This window comes from Colossoma macropomum, unplaced genomic scaffold (genome assembly GCF_904425465.1).
Source record: "Colossoma macropomum unplaced genomic scaffold, Colossoma_macropomum, whole genome shotgun sequence".
Lineage (NCBI taxonomy): Eukaryota > Metazoa > Chordata > Actinopteri > Characiformes > Serrasalmidae > Colossoma > Colossoma macropomum.
Window position 1 is genome coordinate 16082961 of NW_023494787.1, and position 25019 is coordinate 16107979.

The following is a 25019-nucleotide window of genomic DNA, read 5'->3' on the forward strand; positions in this document are numbered from 1 at the left end:
GGCACTATTACGCTGTGCATCAGCAGAGAGTTAGGTACTGTGCTTTTTCACCAAAAGGCATCTCTGTAGCTCCTGGGTAATTTATGTCCCATGTTGCCAAATAATTCCCCTCTATCAAAGATGAAATATCCTCATATGGGCACTTTAATGTTTGTTGTCCTTTTATCTATAATATCCTTGCCATTTAATGTAAGCTATCAGGCATTGCCAGTGATAATTTAGTGTGGTGGTCCTCCAGTATCTGGTTAAACAAAGATATTGCATACAATAAATTGTCTCTGCCTGAACCATTAGGCCGCATGATGGATGATGTGTAATCTGGTGTTGCTTCTTTCTCTTAGGGATTTCAAGGCAAAGTGGGGGCAAAAGGAGATGTTGTGAGTATATGCTCAGATAAATAGATGGCCCTTATGCAGCATAATGGAAATCCTTCATGGACAATAACTGAGTGACTTTAGAAGAATTTTAGGTGCCTTACCAATTTTGCTTTGCTATACAGGGAGATCCAGGGGTGGAAGGATTGGCTGGTGAGAAAGGAGAAAAGGTAAAGCTCTTATGATAGAAAAAAAAAGATTTCCTTATATTCAGATTTAGATGTTAATACAATCACGTCTCTCATCATTCAACAGGGACAGTCTGGTGAACCTGGTCCCAAAGGACAGGTAAGAAGAACAGAAAGTACATGTACAGTAGTGAAGATTCTAGAGGATTTCTGCACCTTTGTGACTATAATTACAGATTATTGAAGAAATAGTTTACAGTTTAAAGGAAATTGTTTAAGGGAATAGTTATACAGATTTCTGCCCATGTTAAATGTAGTTAGTCAGCCAAGATGTGTTTGCTGTTTGAAATTTGCTTCTTTAATTTTGCAATGAAGCTATACAGATAAAAAGTTATGGAACTTTTACCTCAACACTTCTACAGCTGTACACATAAAAAACAACAGCCAGCTAGCACAGCTGATTGACAGTTACCATGTTATTGTTGCTTAGCACCAGAGACCAGCAGCCAGAAGCAGTGCTGATAAAATGCAGCGTGAACCCGTGAGAAAAAAAAAGGCTGTGCAGTGCACCTCACGTTTTTCCGCTTTCAGGAAAACAAGAAAAGCTTTCTGAGCCCCACTAAATGAACACATGCTTGCATCAAACTGCATTGAGTTATAAAGTAATCAATCAAATAGACTTGCTTATTTAGTTTCTGACACTGTAGGACATACTGTTAGCCTCAAAAAGGGTCAGATGTACAGACAAAATTCAGGTTGCTATTACTATTTTTAGCTAAAATGCTGTACTTTTGTCTGTTACTATAGCTAACAGTACATCATACCGTGTCAGAAACCAAATAAGTAAGTCTGTTTGAAAACACACACATTTTGAGGCAAGTGAGATGATTTAGGCATGCAGCATGCATGATGCCAATTAGTGGGGGTATAAGCTGTTAGCCACATTAGCCTCGTAGCTCCAGTGCAAAATTAAAGAATCAAACTTTGCAAACGTCTTAGCTGATCTACATTTTAGATAAGAAATATTTTTGTGTATTTTTGAGGTTTTCGATGAGAGAAAAATGTATTAAATTAAATTAGAGAAGCATTCAGTAGAGAATTTACCATAGACTTCCATGTGTCCTCTTAGTAGTGAGCATCTTCAGCCATTTTCTTGCATTTCACTGACAGCAAGGAGTGAGGGGTGACCAAGGACGCAACGGCCCCACAGGTGATCCGGGTAAACCTGGAGATAAGGGTCCTCCAGGCCTGCCTGGACCCCGAGGCCTCAGCGGAGTGAGAGGAGTGCCGGGCATGCCAGGAATACAGGGACCAGCTGTGAGTATCCCTCGCACATTACAATGTGTGATTTCACAGTGCTTAATTTTTCTCCAGCTGTGCAGAGACAGCACTTCCAATTATCATCTCAGTATATTTCTTATATGTTTATATCTTCAAAGAGTAGAACACTGACCACCCATTTTAATATTGGCTTTAACATGCTTTTGTCCACTTGGCATCTCCATCTCCCCTTAGCCATAGGCCTGCTGCCAGGCCCAAAGTTTTATTACTTCTATAACCTAAGAAAAGCTCCATTATTTTGCACTGAAGTGAAGTCTGTTCCCTTCTGAGTTGTGAGAGAGAACTTTTTCCTTTTCAAACCTGAAAAATTGGCAGACAAAGCCGTTGATAAGCCAATTTGCAATTAAGTACTTTAAAATTTACAGAATATTTTCAAACCATCACATTTGATTTGTTATGTTTAGAATGGCTTAGGTAGCAAACTGCTCCATCTGTTATGAATGTTGATAAAACTTTACTTGGCTAGCCTGCTAGTTGGCGAGCTAAAGCCTACAGAGCTAGCGATAACAAGAAGAAAGGCAATACACCCTAGTTTTGAACTAAAGTTTATTTCTAGACATTCCATTTGAATTACCCACTCCTTACTGTACCCCACTCCCCTTGTACTGCGAGTGGCCACTTGTGTAATGCTGGTGTGGTTAACAATATATATATATAATATATAGATGCTAGTTTTGCAGGCGTTGTCAATACAAATGCAAAATCAAAAAGTATGTATGAAATGTGAAAGGAACTGGTGATTAAAATTGCAGATTCATAGGTTATCCTCTCTGTCATTCTCTTTCTCTCTTCCCTTCCATCCTCCCCCTTCGCCAGGGCCGTGACACCTCAGATCAGCACATCATTGAGGTGGTCTTGAAGATGCTACAAGGTGAGTATGAAGCATTATGTCTCAAAACAAGAGGTTGCCCTGGGCTGCAGAATAAAGCAAGCTGCAGTCACAATGTCAAAAAGAGGGCAGCTGAAATCTATGGAGCTAAACCCATGATGCACTTTTTATCCATAGAAATGAATTAATGTGAAAGTCATCACTCCTCTGGGAGGTCTTGGCTGCCAAAGAACGTGGATAGTGCAGACTGCAGCTATTTTTCCCCTCCTTTTCAGATTGACTTTTTCTTCCCTCCCTCTCAGTTTTCTCAGGGTTTGTAAGTCTGTGCTATTTTGCCGGAGATGACCAGGGCTGACTCATGATAACCTCTGTTAGGCCTTATCATTTCAGTGTAATCCTTCAGCCTGCCACACACACACACACACACACATACACACACACACACACACGACACTCACATACACACACAATTTGACACAGTCAGACAAACAATTTGAGAGAGTGGAGAATTTCTACCTTCCTCCCTGCAGTGAAGGTGATTAGATTTGGCCACTGAGACACCTTGGGAAGTGGCCGCAGGTTAACACTTGCAGTGTCATCCTCGATACACCTGCCCAGCTCTATGCGGTTATCTTAATGACATTTACCCCGATGTCATTGGATGGCAGATATACAGTAATGTACATACAATTCCATCCATATTTGCACACTACTTAAGTGATTGTAAGATTGTATTATTATCTCCTGACAGAGCGGTTAGCCGCTGTAGCAGTGAGCGCTAAAAGGGCAGCGCTAGGAGGAGCTGGAGTGATGGGACCACCAGGGCCTCCAGGACCTCCCGGACCCCCAGGGTCTCAGGGACCTCACGGCCTTACTGGCGCCCGTGGCATCCCTGGCATGCTTGGGGCTCCAGGCCAAATTGGGAACACTGGCCTTAAAGGTAAAGCACCTGTAAAAGGCTAGAAAGCAACAACAACAACAAGCACAGATTTAACATTTAAATGCACACAGACATACCATGAGCTGTTAGCATTCTGGCACTCATATCTAACACAAACTGATCTACAAACTGCATTCTATGACAATGAGAAAGTAATACAATAAAAATATATTGATATTTTATTTGTAAATTGGACAAGGTGAGGAGAGTGAGGCGTCGGTTGCTTTTAGGCAGAGGTGTAGGAAACCAATTTGTGTATATCCTATCGTACACTTAAAATTGCACAATAGCTTGTATCTCTAGCCATGTTCATCACTGTATTTGAAATGGTGACAGCAATGTACTGAATTAACACCTAATGTCAATTCTGAATGGCCATGGCAACAAAACTCTCTCTCAGTCCTCGTCAAGCATGAAGGTAAAATGAAACCCTTTAAATGAAACGCTTAATGATGACTGTCCAGTCATAGCTTAGCAAGATTTATTTTTTTTCAAGATTTATTTATATAACACTTTTATAACACTATTATAATGGACATTGTCATGGAGCAGCTTAACAGTCCGATCCCCAGATGAGCAGGCCAAGGGTGATGGTGGCAAGGAAAACTCCCTAAGAGCAAGAGGAAAAAACCTTGAGAGGAACCAAGACTCAAAAGGGGAACCCATCGTCCTCTGGTCGGCACCGGATAGAAAACAATAACATAACAAGAGCAACCACATGTTAACCACTGATAACCACTGACTACTGGTAAAAGCCTTTCACGGTAACAAATGAGAAATAGCTCTATGAAAACCAGTGATTACTGTTAGAAGCACATCGCAGTAAAAAGGAGAGTCAGTCCATGAAAGCCAGTGACTATCATTAGGAGCCTGTCATGATGATATGTTAGTGTGAATACAAAAAGGACTCAAATATATATATACACACATAAGGAGAGGTCTAGGATCTGGACCGAACAGTGTGGAAGACTGCATTTTCAATAAAACCCATCTATTGCCATTGAAACTCCATATTACTCCAAACTTGTCAGATGTAGCAACAGTAACCAAGTGGTGACAGGGCTCTATCTTAAAAAAAGACTTTGCTGTTGCCAAGGTGGTTGTTGGGAGCAGAAAAAAGTAAACAGTCCTAGAATCTATAAGACTCATATAATATTACCAGAAAAATGCTCTTTCCCCACTCTACCATGTGAGTGTGCTTGCATGGTCCCTCATTGATTGATCCTCCTGAGTTAAAGTTATTCTTAGCTACCTAAAGTCTTGTAGTTTGCAACCAAATTTACACCATAACAAACAGTAGCAATACCTAACATTAGAAATACGGTAATTAGTTATTTATGTAGTGTATTTATGTAAGTTGGTTAGCATTTTAGATGTGTTTCCATATGTTAGCTAAGCTACTCTTGCTAACAGTTGGTCACAGTATACACGTTACTTCAGACTAGACTAGAAGTGTTGTGCGATATGGACAAATGCTAGTTTTGGGATTATACTGTTTAATTGCACTATGATTTGCACTATGTTAAATATGCATTGCTCAGCCAATAATATGACATGATTGAATATTAGACTTATTTTGACCAAAATCATTTACATTTGTTGGATTACATCAATACCTTGATTGATAGAAACACCCACATATGAAACTGTGACTGGTCAGGATACTAACAGCACACAGTGAAAGACACTATCATTGACTAGAGGGCTTATTCGCGCATGGGAGCCTTCTATTGGCACAGGCCAATATTCCAGTAACGATTTACAAATGGTACGCTGTGCTGCTGGCAATCTGATACATTTAAGGGTTAATGTACTGTGGAGCTAATGCGTACGCTTAACCTTCTCACCTGGCTTGGCACAAGATTGAGCCTGTGTAAACTCAGGATAGAATACTGCTTGGCAAAAGGAGTGTAGAAGAATATCCTTATCCTCTTTTTGTGCTGTACTTTACAGGAAAGAGAGGTGCAAAGGGAGAAAGAGGAGATCCTGGCCGTCCACATCCAGGCCAGCCTGGGCCCCCTGGCCTTCCAGGTACGTTTTATAGAGGCCCCTGAGCATCCTATAGAACAGTGGTGTCAAACCCAACCACTATAAGGGCCATATTAAAAATTTCAGCAAATCTGTGAACCAGCTGTTATTTTATTTCATTGTTTATTCAAAATATGCCAAAACTGCAACAGCAAAATAGGCAATAAATACTTACTCAAAGATAATTCTAAATAAAAACAAATTGTTTTAGGTAGTTTTTTTAAAACTGCCTGTTTGCTTGAACCAGAAACCAGGCATCTTTTCTTTTAGTGGAACTGCTGGCCCATAGATTGTTGTCGGGGGAACGGGGTCAGAACACACACTATGTTGCAGTGCATGCTACGGACTGTAGTGTATCTCAGGGAGAAACAGGCTAATAAGAATAGAAAATTAAAATATTTTCATGGGCCTAATAGGACTGTGTCATGGGCCTGACTTGGCCCGCGGGTCTTGTGTCCATAGAACTTTCAGGTATGGTCGTATGCAAAAGTTTGAACACCCCAGTCAAATAACGATTTGTTGATTTTCCAAGTGAACATAAGTACACACACTCTACAGAGAGCAAACGTCTGCACATTTTTATGCCCAATTACACAAACTATCCAAACATGAAATGTTAAGAATATCAATAAAACGTCATTTAAACAGTGATGTTCAGACTTTTGCATACAGTCAGTTTTCCACCTGTCCTCAAAAATGGACTTTTGAGAGCACAAAGTGCACACAATGATTTAGCAAAGCTAAGAGCAAAATCACAACTATTATTTTTGAGGCTGTGGAAGTTACTACTGCTATGCTTCAGGCTTAAAGTATGGAAGAAAGCAGTGTATACATGTACAAAATACTATTAAAACAATCAAAGTGAAGTTATTACATTTGAACACCCACAACACTAATATGGAAAGGTGATCAAGATTTTTACAGCACAGAGTAAAGAAACACTGATTGGTTATAGGTAACATACCAGTATCGCCAAAATCATCGCCATCGCGTAAAGGCCAAACATGATGATAACAGTTACCAATTGATACGCTGTGTTGCCTGCAATCAAGTCAACAACTCACACAACACATTTTTGACATTTACTTTAACTGACATTTTTTTTTCTAAAGTTTTTCATAAGTTTGCAGTGATGTAAAAAAGTATTATATATAAAAAGCTTCACAGTCTTTGTTGATCATAGTCCCTTACACTCAGCAGTTTTTAATTATTTCCAAACTCCTAATTTAACACGCCTGATTCAGTTCATCAAGTCTTCAGGAGCAGCTGAGTGGGGGAATGAGGTGGATGTGATTAGAGCTGCAATAAAACTCTACAGGAGAATCACCAGGAGCAAAACAGATTAAGACCCAGTTAGATGTGGACTATTGCTGCAGAGATTTAGCCGAACCCTTGTGTTCTACCCTAAGACACATATTGCTGCCCATTATCTCTTTCTCTCATTATCCGTCTATCATCATTCAATGTTTCTTCTGAAATCAAGGGTATTAATTAGAGAGTTTGCCTCCCTTTGCTGCACTAACAGCTTCTACTTTTCTGGGATGGCTTTATGGTAGATATTAGAGCAGTGCTGTGATTTTTTTTGATTGCATTCAGCCAAAAGAGCATTAGTGAGGTCAGGCACTGATGCTGGATGATTAGTTCTGGATTACAAACTCCACTTCAGCTCATCCCAAAGGTACTGGATTGAGCTCTATCACAGTTCTACTGCTACACAGCCCAATGCTGGGGGTCTCCATACCCCTCCAACCTACCAACGTATCTACCAACTAACCAACCAAAAAACCTACCTACCTACCTACCAACCAAACAACCAACCCACAAAGAAGCCTTTCTGTCGCCTTTATTAAAAAAAAATGTATAGTGTAATTGAACTGTACCCTGCTTTCTCTCAGGTCCTCCTGGTCTGGACGGTGTGGCGCGGGACGGTAAACCAGGAGAGAGGGGGCCGCAGGGTGCTCCGGGTGAGGCGGGTCATCCTGGAAAAGCCGGATCTCCTGGCCTTCCTGGCTTCTGTGAAGCAGCGGCATGCCTGGCAGCCTCAGCCTACACTTCCCCCAGACTACAGGAAGCGGGTAGCGTGAAGGGGCCGTCCACTTAATGCAGGCCATTCACTACAGCCTGAGGACATCTGAGAGAGAGCCAGGAAAAGACATACGGTCCTATCTTCCACCGGATGTCATCATGAAAGCAGGTGGAACGGTCCAGAGTGACTGACTTTGCAGTTTAGAGTGTGCGTGTTGTGTGCGTTTGTGTGTGATTGTGAAAGATGACGAGACGATTTGACTACATCACTTAAAGTGGCGACCAACGTTAATCGTAATAGTAATCTGGGCTAGTTGGGGGTCGATGGTTTGGCAGTGTTAATTACTTTGGTGCCATCCCACCATGAAGACAGCAAGATGTGAAAATATTTTCAGTATCATAGATGACATCAGGCCTGGACTAGACAATCTGTGATACGCAAGTCCAATCATTGGTGCTTTTTCTTATTTTTCTACAGTGGTCACTGCATACATTTGTTTGTTAAATATCATCTAAGTTCTGATTTAAAGAACAAGGTCAGTAAACATTCCCTCAAAACATGTACAAATTTTCCCAATAATAAAAAAGTCCAAAACTATAGTCTGTACCTTTGTAACTTATTGTTAATTACCTCATGGAAGCGCTTGTCTGCTCTTGAGCTCACAATTGCTATGTATATTATGCCCCCTTTGTACGTGCCTCAGCTTTGAAACAAATGATATGTCCTTCTATTTGCCCAGAAACAGTATATTATGCTGAATATTATCACTGATTCAGTGCTGTAAATCTTTGTAAATGTGTGTTAATTTTATATGAAGGGATGGGTTTACAAATATGAACAGAAACCCACAGTTAATGAATATAATCAGCATTTGGGATCAAGCAAAGAACTAAATGCCACTTTCAAGTTATCATGTGTTGTTTGTTTTGCCACAAAAGAAAGGAGAACTGATTATCTTCATTAACACTATTTATTGGTGATTATTTGGTTCATCTGTAAACGCTCAAGGTTTCTTATTTTCTTTTTCGTGGTTGTTCACGACAATTCAAATCAATAAAGAGGAACGTTTTGTAAGACTGAATGTTCTTCTGCATCTTGTGAAGCTCTTCGAAAAAAAAGAAAGCAAAGTTAAAAACCCTGCACCTGGCTTAATTCTTTTTCCTTTACAATTGCTACTTTCATTACATCTTCGCTTATAAAATAAAACAAATGCATCCATTAAGATGTTGTTTCATGGTGAAAAATCATCATCACTCCCATTTCAAGGCAAGATCTCGAAGGGTAATCCTGACCCCTGAAGCTTGCGGACAAGACGAGCAAAGAAATGTAAGCAGACCTTGTTTTTTTAGCTAGTGTGGCCAAGACAAGCTGTAGCGTGTAGAGGTCAGAGACATGTATTCCCATTTCCAATCAAAATAGCCATCAAGTTCAGCAGCAGGACACGTTTTAAAATATATTAGACAGAAAAATTGACAGAAGTGCCAGCAATTAAATATACACCACCTGGCCACTTTAATAAATATACCTCCTTATTTCTACACTCATTCCCTATTTTATCAGCTCCACTTACTATATAGGAGCACTTTGTAGTTCTACATTTACAGACTGTAGTCCATCTGTTTCTCTGCATACTTTGTTAGCCCCCTTTTACTCTGTTATTCAATAGTCAGAACCCCCACAGGACCACCACAGAGCTGGTATTATTTGGGTGGTGGATCATTCTCAGCACTGCAGCGACACTGATGTGGTGGTTGCATGTTAATGTGTGTTGAGCTGGTACGAGTGGATCAGACACAGCACTGCTGCTGGAGTTTTTAAACACTGTGTCCACCCACTGTCCACTCTATTAGACACTCCTACCCCCAAAGGTACACCTTTTAAATGTATAATTAGAGACAGTAGCTCATCTGTTGCTGCAGTGTGTATTGCTCATCCTCTAGACCTTCATCAGTGGTCACGGGACACTGCCCACAGGACGCTGTTGGCTGGATATTTTTGGTTGGTGGACTATTCTTAGTCCAGCAGTGACACTGAGGTGTTTAAAAACTCCAGCAGCACTGCTGTGTCTGATCCACTCAGACCAGCGCAACACACACTAACACACCACCACCACATCAGTGTTACTGTAGCGCTGAGAATGATCCACCACCCAAATAATACCTACTCTGTAGTGGTCCGCCACACAAATAATGCCAAATAAAATTTATGAAGTTCTCAAATGAACTGAAACTTATGCTGCCAATGTTGATGTTCTATTGCAATTCATAGGAAAAACAACAGTCATTTAATATAGATCTAGGCAACTGTTGCCTTAAGGGAAATGTTTTCCTTGCTATCACATGCCCAATTTAAATCAGCCATCAGAAGAATCAAAGCAGGGGATACACTGTGCAGTTCATCAGGCCTCCGGGACAAAGCCTTTCTCTCCCTGATACTGTAATAAAAAGTAATAAATAATAAGTCACAGCGAGGTAATACCACAATGTTCCCACATCTGTCAGAAAAGGAAACAACAAAAGGGATCAATAGTCAAAACATGAAAAATTACATTGCTTTGGGTAACAACCTGTTTGGAAGAACACTGTTAGTATTCCATTGAATGAATCCATTCCAGTCTGCTTTTAAAACTTTATTGCTTTCCTTAATTTTCTTTAAAAAAAAAAAATAATATTTGCACACAAATGGCTACAACATGATGAATGACAAATGGATCTATAAGTAATGGTGGCTTTTTTTCTCTTTTTAAGCTTGACGTTTGTTAAAGCACTGCAAAATGAAGTGAAACAGCAAGTCGTTTTTGATCACATAGAGGCTCTGAGTCATTTTAATGTACATTGGGGTAACAGAGGTTTTTAGCTGAAAACTTACAACTGAGAGAACTGCAGAGATTATAGTTTTAATGTGCTAAGGGTCAGCTTTATAGGTGCTTTATGTAGGATTTGAACCTGAAGCGGCATCAGAAAAGATCATAAATCGGTAGCTAACACTAGTCACTATTGCCGTTTGTCACAGAATGAATGTAATTATTGAATGCACAGATGTTTCTCACATACAAAATAATCATTTTGAGCTATAAAATAGGTGGATTTGGGGGCAAAAGTAATATTTTCTGGCTTTTATTCCTACATAGTGCACCTCTAAATGGTCCCAGATTCACCCCTCTGCCACACACAGATATACACACAGATGCTTGGGTTAGTACACTGTAAAAAATAAGTCAGGTTAACATTTGGGTCAAATTTTAAAGCAACCATCTGCACAGCTTTTCCGGCTCAACTGTGTAACCACCCAATCGGGAGAATGAATCTGAATCGCAGTGATGTCACTGCCATCTGTGGTCGGGGGTCTAAAAGGAGGAAGCACTCACACACACCCCACAATGCCTGTCCCCCAAACAGGGGGCATCACGCAATAGCCTGTAGGTGGGATCTGGCAATGACCAAATTCAAGGGAGGTAGAAACTGAATAAAAATCCAACCAAACTGTAAACAAGTTGAGCTTATAAGGACGTGACAACATTCACTGTTTTTATTGAGTAAGTAAGTTATAATGTAAACAAAGTCATTCAGATTGATGTGAAAGGCTCCATTCTAGAGAAACATGCTAAATTGTACCATAAAAAGTTATGGTTAGGAATATGCTGCCTGATGAGTTTTACGATAGGTCTAAAATATAATTTTGGAATACATTTATTGCAGAGAGGTACATGCAATGCAAAATAGTAGCCAAAACACATAAACACAAAAGTTAAATGTGTAGGTTTACTGGTCATTTTCTGTAAGAAATAAAATGGCTATATTTGTGTTGTAGACATCACGACCCCTGGTTCCTATTAGCACCACTGTAAAGTAATCAGAGTCTTCATGATTCTCTACAAAGAACCATTTCATATCAAACCACTCTGAATGACTTTGTTTACACCTCAACGACAGAAAGTATGATGAATTGGTGGAATTCCCCTTTAAACTGTACTGTTTAGCTAACTAAGTGAGATAACTGTGCAGCTGGTTGCCTTCAAATTTTAAGTTGACCTGAGTATTTCATTTATGGAATATACTTGTGAGCACCAGGCATTGACCTAAATGTACGTAGGTATAATCTCTACCCTGCATTTGACCCAAATCCCTGGCCCTGTGTCCAACCCCAACCAAAAACAAAGACCACAAGCAGTGGTTTGGCTCTTTCAGTTCTAAAAATCAAAGGCATCACACATACACCCACACACAATAAAGTTACGAAGGTCTGACAGAGAGCGAGAGAGGATAAAGTGCTGACTGTAAATGCATCAGGTTGGCGTCTGGCTGACACAGCAGTGTGCAGAATGGCGGTATCAGGAGAGCTTTCAGATTACCGGATGAAAACTACAAACTATGGATGATGGGGAAGCTGGCGCCTTTCTTGTGGCGAATATGAAAGCACAGTAAATTCTGGATGTTAAAAGTATTGCGAAACCAACAGAATTTCTGCGAGGATCTATGTGGTTTACCTGAAAGTGGTACAGCATATCAAATCAAGGAGTTCAAGTCTAAAAGGCTTTAGAGTGGTGGAGGTTTGAAAGGTTAATGATTCGAGGCCATGGATGGATGTCGCTTAAAATTGCTCTAAAGATTATCTCCCTACAGGATTCTGTAGTACAAAATTTTCCACTCAAGTAAACAAGTTACTGACTTCAATTTCCATATAAAACCAACAAATTTGTACATAATTGATCTGTTTAGTGCTTTTAAAAATACCACAATATCTGAGATGACACTAGCAAATATAATAAGGACTGTCATGCTGATGCCAATCTATTACAAATGTATAAAAAGCCATTACATATTAACACAAATATGTACAACACAAGCCCGAAGGGAAATAGGAATAATTATATCTCGTCTGTACCTTTACAAGTGCCATAACGCGAATGCAGTGGAGTGAGTATAGTAGGCCACAATATCTGGCACAAAATAAGATTGAAGGGACTTTTTAAAGACATCTTGAGACGTTAGGTTCATGTAAAGAGAGAGCGTTCCAGAAGGGACAGTGTGAAATGTTTGTGACACATTGACTCAGCAAAGCAGTAAACCAGCAGAACGCAGCAGCTGCCAAGAAGACCCAAAAAACTAGAGGATTATTTGCAGCGAAAGCATTTCAGCACAAAAAAAAAATGGTGCAAATAGGTAACGCTGGCAGGGAAAGCTGGTTCATAGTTGATTTTCTCAATGATGACACCATTAAAGCCAATAAAGCAGGTGTGTTCAAGGTAGTGGAGTTGGAGAAGGAAAAGCTCTTTTTATGGTCAGGGTACTTAAATCCAGGAGTCTTCAGTCAGGCATTAGTAAACAGAAACTCCATATCAGATGGTAGAGAACTCCAAATAAAAGAGAGGCATGATGGATGATAATCCAGGTTTTCCAAGAGAGTTTGTAGCCTTGCTGCACTCATGGTAGTGGTTGCAGGGAAATTCAAACCTTTTGACACCGGTTCACCTTTAACAGATAGCTTATAGAGGACTCCTTTGGTGGTAAGCCAGCAACCTGGCCCTGTAGCATTTGTCATTTTATGATGACAAATGCCCCCTAATTCCCCCTCGTTCTCCAAGGATCTTCTCAGGTGCGATAGCAGGCAGATTCATTGGTGTGATGAGAATGCTGATCTTTGGGTCTCATCCTGTCCCCTTAACTCTCTCGTTCCCTCATACTCTCTCTAGTACATGGGGCCTTTCATTGGTGGGCCCTTGGGACTGTACTCCACAGGCACACTCATACAATCAGAGGGGTGACAACGGCCATCTTTGCCCTTCTGTCCAGGAGACCCTGGAGGTCCAGGAATTCCAGGAATACCCTGTTGACCAGAGGGGCCTGGTGGTCCTAATTTACCATAGCCAGGGGGTCCAGGAACACCTGTGGGAAAAATGGGAAAAAGGAGTGAGGAAGATCAGATTGAAAGACATGAGAAAATTCAAGGATATATTAATTATATTGATTAAGGGTTTAAGACAAATGGAAAAAATGGCCAGTTCTCTCTTTAAATTAGGGCTCCTTATTAAGCAACACACTCTGTAACATGCTAAGTAGTGCTATTTTGAAATGAAAAGACAATGATCTAACAAAGCCAGACATGTACACATTTTTGTCATGAGCTACCAATCTGAGCGAGCAAATGAATGTATATACTTTAACCTTCAGTCACGTCTCATTAGGCCTGTCATGATCATGAAATTTTTGCCAACAATTTTTTAACAGATTATTTTTGTTCGTTGTATGCTGCTAGTGAATTTCAAGCCTAAAGTGGCCAAACTGGCTAATTAGTTTGCTCTGGCAGTATTATTGCTGCTTCTTTTTCACACTTGTGATGTATTACTTATGGCAGCCGACAAGATCCTGTTCACAGTACAATTAAAAACACGTAGCAAACTCATAAACGTGCTGCAAACACAAAAAACACTTGTATCAAAATGACTACACATGCAGAAAACACACACACACACACACACACACAAACACACACTTTCTAAGCTGCTTATTCTTCCAGGTCGCAGGAGGGGGGTGGGGGCTGGAGCCTATCCCAGCAGTTATTGGGCGGAAGGCAGCCTGGACAGGTTGCCAGTCCATCATAGGGCTGACACACAGACATATATATACACACACACATTCACACCTAGGGGTAATTTAGCGTAACCTTTGAAATTAAACAGGCTGTTTTTGTTACTTTGTCTTTAAGACTAATATATGCAAATGATCTATGTTTTGACTGGCTGCCCTGTATCGTGCCTTGCTAAAAAAAACTTGGGCTGAAACACTGCTTATAATTTCAACATTAATGGGAGAAGCTAAACTGGTAAATAAATTAAAAGCACTGGGTGACATCAGAAAAGCAATTACTTCAAAACAAGCTGCCTTTGCAGATTGGTTTCTAAATGTGGACTCTATGGACTGAAGAGGGAATGACACGTTTTGAAACAATAACATGTTTACTCTTTTACAATATCAAACTCTTTTATTTAAAAAAAAAAATTGTTTTCCACGATATGAGCCCTTTAACCATCTCTAGGCCCTTTCTATCACAAACGCTACACGGCACGGTTTAGTAAGTTTAATAAGATGTTCTCTTCAAGTATAGACGGCAGCATCTACAGCACCTGATGCTCTGGGTGAAAACGTTATGAAAGACAGGCCAAATATATGTAACCCAGAGAAGCTGGATGTGCTCTCTGTATTCTGACCCAGTCCTTCAAACACATATCTGAGCTCTCACCTGGAGCGCCTGGGGGTCCGGAATCTCCCATCTCTCCCACGCCTTTATCTCCTTTCTCTCCCTTTACACCAGGCGGGCCTGCAGACACATTCCAGTGGTGAGTAGAATACCGAGCTCTGGGGGTATTCTCGTGTTTATTCTGGGAAAAATTAGGACAGTGCTGCTCTTACCTGGAGGGCCAAGAGGTCCCGATCTACCCTCCCGCCCGATCTGTCCTGGACGGCCAGGTATCCCTGGGGGTCCAGGCATTCCTGGGCTTCCATCTTTTCCTGGGGGTCCGGGTCGGCCAGGTGGTGCTACCATCTCCACTGGCATCTGCACGCGTGACATGTAGTAGGCCATTCGCTCTGAGGAGACAAGTGAACATTAGTCAAAGAGAGACCTTAAGGTTTATGACAATATGTGGGAGAATAAAAGTGACCATTGCTTTATTTGTTTACTTATTTTTTGTGTAGACTGTTATTGCACAACGGTAACAACACAGGCAATTTTAACATCCTGTATGAAACAGAAACCAACACATATTTCTCTCTGTTAGCACTTTACAAATGGGGGTGGGAATCACTACAGGCCCCACGATACAATATTATCGTGATACTTCAGTCATGATATAATTCTATTGCGATATTAAAGATTTGTGATATGCTGTGTATTGCAGTGTGACGTTGCAATCAGAAAATTACACAAATTATTTATCCAAAATAAAAATTTGTTTCATATAATGTAGCTTACACTTTACCTTACTTAAACCTTTTTAATTGCAGGAAAACACACATCAAACAAAACTCAGATTTATTTATCTAGCAGATGCTTTTATGCATAAAATGTATAAAGAAGACAAACAAAATTTAAAACAGGCTCCATCATTATACATTTAACAAATGCAATTTACAATAACAAATGAATATAATATTAGAAATCTTGCCTGATGATTGATATATTGTATTGCATAATGATTGATATATTGTATAATATACTCTACTGGTATATTATAGTGGTGCTTCTGATTCCTGCCTGAACATTGTATCAAAGACCCAAACCAAGAGCGCATGCCTCTTCAAGTCAATGGGGCGATACAGTGATATAGTTCCTGTCTGCATAAGTCTTGCATCATCCGCTTAGTCTCCCAGGGCAATAACAGCAGACTGTGCAGAATCACCATGTAGCTGGCTGAACATACCCAAAACAAAACTGTTTTTTTATTTTTTTTAACTTAAAACTCCTCAGAAAATGCATGTTTAGGCTAAAAAAAAGTCACAAGACCCAAAATATACTTTATTTAACACTTTATACAGTCGCCAGTTCACTGTAATCATGAAGCAGGGAAATATAATTTCTAAAGTTAGGTGAAATGGGCAGAATTTCCTGCTGTTGTGAATGTGGTTCCGGTCTCTGTTGTCTGCATAAAGTGGGAATAAGTTCCCCTTCCATCTCGCCTAAACCATATGACTGCAACCATGTGTGATTCTTTCATGGCGGCTCTTGCTTCAAGAATCCTCCCTGAAACTTTTGTTCCAACAGAAAGAATGAGCACAATCTCATGGACTAAGACAGAATTGCATTTTGGTAATCTATTATTATAAGATACAGTATATTAGTACATTAGTATTTTCATGTATTAACCAAACAGTATCTCTTTAGGTACATTGATTGTTATATGTCCTATGCAATTGTTATTTTTGACCACGGTTTCAATTAGTGAAGTAACTGATACGAACAGTTAGCATAGTTGAATCCATGCATACAATAAGCAGGAATCAGAAGCAATAATATACTAATAAAAGTCACTGGGCAAGATGTCTAACATATTCCCTTGCTATTGGAAATTGCATTCGCTAAATATCTAATAATGAAGCCTGTTTTAAATGTTGTTTGTCTAGTTTATATATGCCGGCTCAACTTATGCTTACCTTAGGATACCTAATGTACCCGCAAATAAAGTCCTTCTATTTCTGGAGCCACTTTTGAGAGAATAACGACCTTGTCTGAGCATGTTTAGGGTTGTTACTTCAGTTTTCTCCAAGAAATGTGTCATTACTTTTTATTTGAGGAAAATAATGTGAAAGCCAAGTGACAGCAGGTTCTCTCACCATCAAAGATCTTTATGACCTGCTGTCTGATGAAAGACCTGATCTCCTCATAGTTGACAACAGCCTGAAAAGAGAAAAAATAGCGCATAGACAGTGCTGCTCTCTACAGCCAAACAGATCCATCAAGTCTATTTTTACACACGCTACGTTTGGAAAAGTTATTATATTTTATATTTGTTCAGATAAAGTTTGTAGACAAAGTTCTGCAGATAAAGTTTGATTTAGATAAGATGCTGGCAGTTGGCCTTACATCATTTCCTGGCATTCCTGGTTGTCCAGGGGGACCAGCCTGTCCAGGGGAACCAGGGCTACCTCTCTCTCCTCGTGGCCCTGCTGGCCCTATTATTCCTCCAGAGTCCTTCATGGAGTAGGGTCCTCCACCTCCTGGTGGTCCAGGACGACCACGCTCTCCTGGTGGACCCCTTGGTCCTGGTGTTCCTGCGTCACCCTGAAGGGACAATGGACAAGTTATGATTCCTGCATGCGATTAGGAGCAAATAAAGAAAAGATACAAAATATTAACCCAAAGACGATTGCTACCCATGAAAGGTCTTGGCACCAAAGTTATGAGCACATGCAGAGTAAAGGTATAAATCTCTGACATCATAACAACTGGATTTGATCATAATTCTTTAGGAAATCATTAAATGCTTTAAGATTTGATTCTTTTGGTACAATTTAGAGTTTTTTTAAATACATCTAATATATGAGATGACCAGAGGAACAGAGAAATATAGACCACAGAAACAATAACTGACAAAACAATACATAAATATGAAATACCTGTAGTAATGGTTGAAGTATTTGGGGAAAATATCGAAATGCAATTTTTCTGACTAATACTGCAATTGCAATTTAAATGCAACTATTTTCTATAAATTAAGCTCCTGGCATTTTTTGGCCAAGAACACCAGCACATCCATTGTATACTGAAAGTAGTGTACCAGATTAAAACTTCTTAAGACAACGTTAAATAATAAAGGTTGTAATTAAAATTGCAGTATGTGACTAAATACAGTATTCAACCTGATAAGTTCTCTTCGGATGGGTTCTTTATGACATGGCTCTTCAAGCACTGTAATCTCCACGACAAGCCTCTAATCTCCATGGCAGGACTGATGAACATTAACACACTCGAAAGCAGCGGCATCAATAGCATTAGTGAGACTAAGTCAGCTGAACGCTTGTACGCTGACAGGCTCCTGCTGTGGGTTTGAGAGAGTAGGCGCTGCAGTAAGACAGATAGAGACAGCCACTCAGTATGAAGGTGTGACTTTACATGGTTGAGAAAATGGGCAAATCTGGAGAGGTGTAGCTTAACTCAGGGAGGAAAGGGTGAGGGGGGGTAAGCAGGGGTGACGCTATCCTGCTCCATAATGTTACAGAGGAAACTGGCTGACGGGTAAATATGAGTAAAAAACATTGATACCAAAGTACATACTGCAGTAATTCCTTGTGTAAGACATTACACTGGTGGAAAGCAGGGCTGCATGATATGGACATAAAATGTGATGATCGATAAAGCTACTGGTTATCACTATGCTGATATCAGGGGTGATAAATTGTTACAAAAGCAGTGTGTCTCTGACTGAATGTGCCACAAGTACAGACTTTATTTGCTGTGTAAGCAGAAATCTAGCTAACAAAATTAAAAAGGCTCTATTCACTACTACAAAATAAAAATAACAAAATACTAATAGAAATACTTTAGGAACATCAAAAGCTATTTGACTACTAATTGACTACTAAAAATTCTTGTGGAGAATTTGAAGCCTATCAAGATTCCCTGAACAGCTTGTTCTATTCATGTTATGTTGGCCTACAAAAACATATATATATGCAATGCCCTGCGATGGACTGGCGACCTGTCCAGGGTGTATCCTGCCTTCCGCCCAATGACAGCTGGGATAGGCTCCAGCACCCCACCGCGACCCAGAAGGATAAGCGGTTTAGATGATGTATGTATGTATGTGTATGTATGTATGTGTATATATATATATATATATGCATAGCCCCTTAAAAAGCTCCTTATGATGATGCAGATTCGTTGTGACAGTAGCGCCAATACTGCTTCATACATTTTACCATGCAAGCAAGCAAGCAACGTTTATTTATATAGCGCTTTTTACAACAGATGTTGTCACAGAGCAGCTTTACCATGCAGTCTATACAATGTACATACTAATACATACTAGGCTAGTAGGACTTAGTAGGCTTCTAATGACACATTCTCGCAAATCTAATTACATCACTTTTGTGCTGCACATAATTTGGTCATCACAGCGTTTAACAGTGTTTCTTGTGGAAACTCATCGCAATTCCGATAAAAATACCATTTATTGTGTTGTCTTAGTGCCAAGTATTTACGTTCCTAATACATTTCAGTACCCTAAATAGATTTCACTGCATTAAGTCGGTTAACTGTTCACCAGTGTCACTACTTGACCACTGTCAAGACACATGCAATGAAAATAAAGTACACATGCAGCACAACAACTATGCCCTCCTACTATTGGAGAATCCTATAGTGGATTAGGGTTGAGACAAAACATTGTAATATATTGTGTTTAGCATGGGCTATGTTTCATGATAACATCGGATCGCAAATTACTCTCTGCTTCCTTTCTTGGGTGAAAATACTTTGAGCATCAAGTCTAACAGGCTGCATTTTGTTTACTACAATCCTGTAAAAATACTCCATAGCTAGGTAGGACTCCCTAGACCAGGGGTTCCCAATCCACACCTGGCAACCCCACACTGCACATTTTAGTGCTTTGTCTCATTTAGCACACCTGATTTAACTTGTTGACTAATTAACAAGGTACTTGCTGGCAGGGAATACACAAAAATGTGCCAAGCATGGAGTCACCAGGACTGGGACTGGGAACCCCTGCCCTAGATCACGCAATGCTACCAAACTGAGAGGGTGAAGATTAACACAGGATCTCCTGAACTCCCAGCCATGTTGGCAGGACTCAAACTTACAATCTCTTGGACAACTGCACTACTCGGAAGCTGGAATGCTGTTACAGGGAGCTGTTAACATTTAACAAACGTTTGAACGTGCGAGAATGTGCAGCAGCAATATTAACACAGTTGCACTAATTATCCACAAACGTTTGCCCTAAACAGATCTATTTTTAATGGATTAGCTGTTATTTGTAAAATCTAAGAGTAATTTAAAAAATAATACTATTACATTCCCAAATGGGATATGATGGTGTGAAATAAGATGGAAATAACAGGATAAACAGCCTTTTTCTGTATTTTCACCTCTATTCCCCTGTGTTTTTTTTCTTCCACAGTGCCTTAAAACAACAGAACAGACTCACCTTCTGTCCCTGTGAACCGATCTCCCCTGGCAGGCCTGGTGTTCCCTGAGAAGCAGATTTAGGACAAAAAGAAGAATTATTCAGTTTAAATCTTTGTATTATTTGGAAATGTGCAATATCAGCATGATAAACGGGCAGATGTTAATTTAGTGACTGAACTAGGTTGTTCTGATCAATCAAATGTTCTGATCAATTAAACTGATCAAACATGACTTACATCTTTTCCCACAGCACCGTCGCTGCCTGGTTCTCCCTGAGTACAGAAAAATATTAAACTTTTTAAATAGTTTTTCCAGAGTATTAAGACTGAAACACAGAGGTTAAAGTGTGTGGGTCACAAATTTGTAATGAATTGCAAGTACAGACCATCTGTCCTGGATGCCCAGGGGCCCCTGGAGACCCAGGCATTCCTGCCAGCCCTCTCTCTCCTGCCTCGCCCTTGTCACCTTTAATGCCCTGCCGATTGACAGGAGGACAGAGTCAGTTGGATCAGGATGAAAACCAGCAGGGTGGGATTTTATTGGCACAGTGAACAGTTTTGTTTGTCTTACTCACCACGCCAGGAGATCCAGCTTGCCCTGGTGGACCTGGGGGGCCTGCAGCACCCTGTAGAGTGAATTACAAACAATTCATGTCCACATATTTTTGTGGATTATAATAAATAAAGGAAGAACACAAGGAAGGTCTTCTTAAAGGATTACCAGATGTCCTGGTGGTCCCGGTGGACCTTGTGGCCCTGGTGGTCCAAGGTCACCCTGAAAACACAGGCCAAGGAAGGTGGAGGTCAAATTGATCATGCGAGCAAATAAAACCAATGATTCTGGAACAGAATACTTCGCTAAAGTATATCGATGTTGTCGGAACAAAACCTCGTATCTCCAAAATGGTAACTTTACAGGAGAAGAGAAAAACATACTTTACCTTTAATGTAAGTCAATGGAACCAGAGTTTTTTCCAGGTCATTTTGGGCTGTTTCTTTTGGTCCATTCATCATGAAATTTATAAAGAATGTAAAGGGCAACAGGCATTTTCAAATTATGTCAAAAACTGAAAAACGAGGTTATGTTCCGACAGCAGTGATTTATAGGCTATTTTAAACTTGAATCAGAGTAAGATGCATTAAAATGTAATTGTAGACAGCTGTTACCCTCCTCAGTGATTTTAAGTGGTAGTTCAAAAATCAAATTTACACAACTTTTGTTCTAAAATGGACAATACAACAGACAAAACTGGGTCTTCACTGTGGCTACTATCACCAGCTGTCCACATAAGTTGGTCCATTTTTATAAATAACATTATGCCATATACTGTCAGAAACATTTAAAAAGCTACATTAGCCTTGTAGCTCCAGTGAAAGCAAAAGAAGCAGAGTTTGGACACTAAATATATTCACTGTCCAAAGAAAAATGTATTTCCGAAACAGTAACTTTACAAGAGAAGGCAAAAATATTCTTAGCTTTTAATGTAAGTTAATGTAAAGTGATTTTAGAGCATTTCTGCTGGTCCATTCATCATGAAATTTCCACACAACGTAAAAGACAGCAGTCATGTTTAAATTACATGACGACATGCTGATCGAGATTTGGGGTAGATGGGAAAATCTTTCACTGAACTATCGCTTTAAAAGACTGCTGTTTACAGTTACTTTTGAATTGATTTTAGTGGAAAAACCAAGGTTTATGGAATCGTTTCAACCCTACACCACTTCCCCTCTTGAGTATAAAGCTTTATGGACAGCTATAATAGAGCTCACCTCAAGCCCTGGTCTTCCCGCTGTCCCAGGTGGACCCTGAGGTCCAATATCTCCCTGAAGAGCACAAAGAAAGAGAGATGAAGACGCAAAAAACAGGGACGAAGAGATGAAGCAGCAAACAGAGAGAAAAAGGACCACAAAGAAAAGGTACTAGTTTTAAAGTGTTCACTTCATCTGCATGAAAATGGTGAAGAAGACTCTTCTACCTTTTGTCCTGGGAGGCCTGTATGACCCTTTAAGCCCTTGAATCCCTGCCATGAGAAATAACATAATCAGAGCTACACAGCATACAGAACAAGTCTAAATCCGTACGTTCGAGAAGACAAAATCAACATCCAGACACCCAATGTTTCCATTTGTTTAGATATTCCAGAAATAGGAGCCACATTGAGAACTGCCTCAACCGGTTCAACTATGACGGAACATCTTCAAAGAAATGGGAAGATAAAATTAGAAACATATAGACAGATTCTTGTTCATACCGGTATTCCCCTGGGTCCAATAGGGCCAGCTGGACCTGGATCACCCTGCGAGTTGAAGAGACAGAAGTAATAATAATTATTATTATAAAAATAACAATATTTATATACTCCTTGCTCAAAGTGCTAAAAAGAAAGGCTTTAATAGAAAGACATCATTTAAAAATAAATGTGAAAAACATGGAAATACAGTGAACAAAACAATGCATTTGTCATAAAGTAGCAATGAGGACAAAGTAGTACAGTAAAACAGCAAAACAGTAAAAAAAATGGAAAATTTACTTTTAAAGCAGTCATAAAAATCTTACGAAAGCCACGCTAAAAATTAAAATGCTAAAGGAAGTGTGCTTATAAATGTGCTAGAAGTACAGCACCCCTGGTCGAATTATGTGTTTTGATGATCTTCTAAGTGAAAATAATTTAACACGTCCTCTACGGCAAACACACTTCATTTATTCACTGAGTTTAATGCTGAAATGCTAAATGCTAATGCTAAAAAAATTAAATATATGTGCCATAAGACTTGTGCCATACATTTTGCACATGCCAAACTTGATGTTTTATTTTTTCCCAGCAAATAATTTTGCATTAAATTGTGCAGAAGTGAGTTCTCTGTAGAGGATGTGTAACTTTTTTCACTAAAGCAACAAAACATGTTATTTGACCAGGGTTGCCAAAACATTTGCATACAACTCCGTAGCTCCACAAGTAACAAAGTAATGTGACCCCACAAGCCATGTGATGATATGTATTGCTAATGCAGTTTAATCAATGCAACTGAATCAAGAAGCAAAATCTAAACTAAAACATTTGAAATATCATCTGACCCGTGGTCCTGGTTTTCCGTCCTTTCCATCGTTTCCTTCTAACCCAGGAGGACCCTACAAAAAGACAGACAAAGACAAACATATACGTTTATAAAGAAGTATGCATAAGTGGAAAATAAAACCGCAGAGCTGAGTTCTTGCAGGTAGAGACATTGTGTAGTGTACATCTTCACTAAATGCCTTTCTTGGACTCTGTGCCAGGGTAGGGCTATTCTCCTGAGGCTGTGGAGCTGGCCTTGCTCCCAGCCTCCCACACAGGCACAGACGCTACATTAGCTTTACAGATGCCACAGATTTACAGATCGTCCTGGGTCTGTGCCCTCACCGGCATGCCTGGGCGTCCTGCAGATCCGGGAGGGCCTGGGGGTCCCTGTGGGCCTTGGGCTCCAGGGCTGCCCTGCAGGAGAGATACAGCACAGAATCAATTATTCAAGAATCCAGTGAACTGTCAACTAGGAGATTTCTGTCAATTAAATCATCCCAGACTATAGATGTGATATGCATTCCAGCAGCAGAGCTACAGATTACAGATATATAGTATATATATATATATATATATTATTCTTATTATTCTGCTGTATTGAAATTGCGATATACCATATCTATTAAAAATGAATTTAGAAGTAAAGTGATTGGTTTAAGGCCTTGTTTCCGTATAGGTGCTATTATCATGATAAAGGTCAATACCTTGATAACAATTACCAAATAACACATTGTGTAACCCAATCCTGCTGAACCTGTCAGTATGTGTATATGGTATAAGAGTGAGAGACAAACTCTATGTGTAGATGAATTTTGAATAAACATGCGTTTTCATTGTGCCAGCATATTTTTACTTATTTGGCACCAAATGCTCATATAGATTAGATACAGTACTGTGCAAAAGTGCAAAAGAGACCATTCTTCATTTACTTGAATTCCAGTCATAACAGACATTAAGTTATTCATTTTTTACATATTCTTACTTTACATAAAATTACCAAGTAGCCTCAACAACAAAACATAATGTCATTTTTCAGTATTTAGTGTGTTCACACTTTGTCTTTGTTATAGCTTCCATTCTTTTCAGGAGACTCACTTTCAGTTTTTCAAAGAAATCTGCAGGGATATTTTTCCACACTTCCAAAGTTCAGTCTTAGAAGTTGGTTGCATTTTCTGTTCTCGCGATCCAAGTAATCCCAAATACACTCAGTGATGTTGAGGTCTGGACTCTGAAGTTGTCTGTCCATTGTTTTGAGAACAGCAGTGATGTTTTTGTTTGATTTATACATTTTCTACATTTTCTTTCTATCTATATGTTTTATTTATTTTTCAAAGAACTGCACTGGTTACCTGTGTCTTTTAGGACAGATTTTGAAGTTCTGCTCTTAGTTTTTAAGGCTCTAAATGATCTTAAATCTCCCGCTTACATCACAGAATGTCTGTGTGTTCTAGCCTTCTTTAAATACGTTCCGTAAAATACAGAAAACACGGAGAGGCCTCGTTCAGTTATTATGCTTCTAAACTGTGGAGCTCAATTCCACTTTTCATTAGACAGTCAAGCTCAGATCACAAGTTTGAGAAACATTTGAAAACATCTCTTTAACTGAGTGTTCAATTAAAATTCGACGTGTCTTTGTTTTTTATTTTTAAC

General features: G+C 39.6%; 2 protein-coding genes across 6 annotated transcripts in view; one reads left to right on the forward strand and one right to left on the reverse strand.

Annotated features, from left to right (window-relative positions):
* Nucleotides 1–8116, forward strand: part of col9a2 (procollagen, type IX, alpha 2) — a 31172-nt gene extending 23056 nt beyond the window's left edge. Inside the window, exons 25-32 of the mRNA XM_036565649.1 lie at nt 342–377; nt 500–544; nt 630–662; nt 1673–1819; nt 2660–2714; nt 3424–3612; nt 5566–5643; nt 7536–8116. Of these exons, the coding sequence (XP_036421542.1) occupies nt 342–377; nt 500–544; nt 630–662; nt 1673–1819; nt 2660–2714; nt 3424–3612; nt 5566–5643; nt 7536–7741 (789 nt within the window). The 3' untranslated portion in view covers nt 7742–8116. The remainder of the gene's footprint in view (nt 1–341; nt 378–499; nt 545–629; nt 663–1672; nt 1820–2659; nt 2715–3423; nt 3613–5565; nt 5644–7535) is intronic.
* A 2818-nt stretch (nt 8117–10934) lies between these two features.
* The window catches only part of col16a1 (collagen, type XVI, alpha 1), a 134208-nt gene continuing 120123 nt past the window's right edge, over nt 10935–25019 (reverse strand). For all 5 annotated transcript variants that reach the window (XM_036566251.1, XM_036566253.1, XM_036566249.1 and 2 more), the window contains 15 exons: nt 23712–23783; nt 23387–23440; nt 22563–22607; nt 22287–22331; nt 22081–22134; nt 21029–21082; nt 20883–20933; nt 20694–20783; nt 20545–20580; nt 20328–20372; nt 17246–17443; nt 16996–17059; nt 15076–15252; nt 14906–14983; nt 10935–13551 (listed from right to left, as the gene is read on the reverse strand). In XM_036566251.1, coding sequence (XP_036422144.1) covers nt 13355–13551; nt 14906–14983; nt 15076–15252; nt 16996–17059; nt 17246–17443; nt 20328–20372; nt 20545–20580; nt 20694–20783; nt 20883–20933; nt 21029–21082; nt 22081–22134; nt 22287–22331; nt 22563–22607; nt 23387–23440; nt 23712–23783 — 1260 coding nt within the window. In that variant the 3' untranslated portion in view covers nt 10935–13354. The remainder of the gene's footprint in view (nt 13552–14905; nt 14984–15075; nt 15253–16995; nt 17060–17245; nt 17444–20327; nt 20373–20544; nt 20581–20693; nt 20784–20882; nt 20934–21028; nt 21083–22080; nt 22135–22286; nt 22332–22562; nt 22608–23386; nt 23441–23711; nt 23784–25019) is intronic.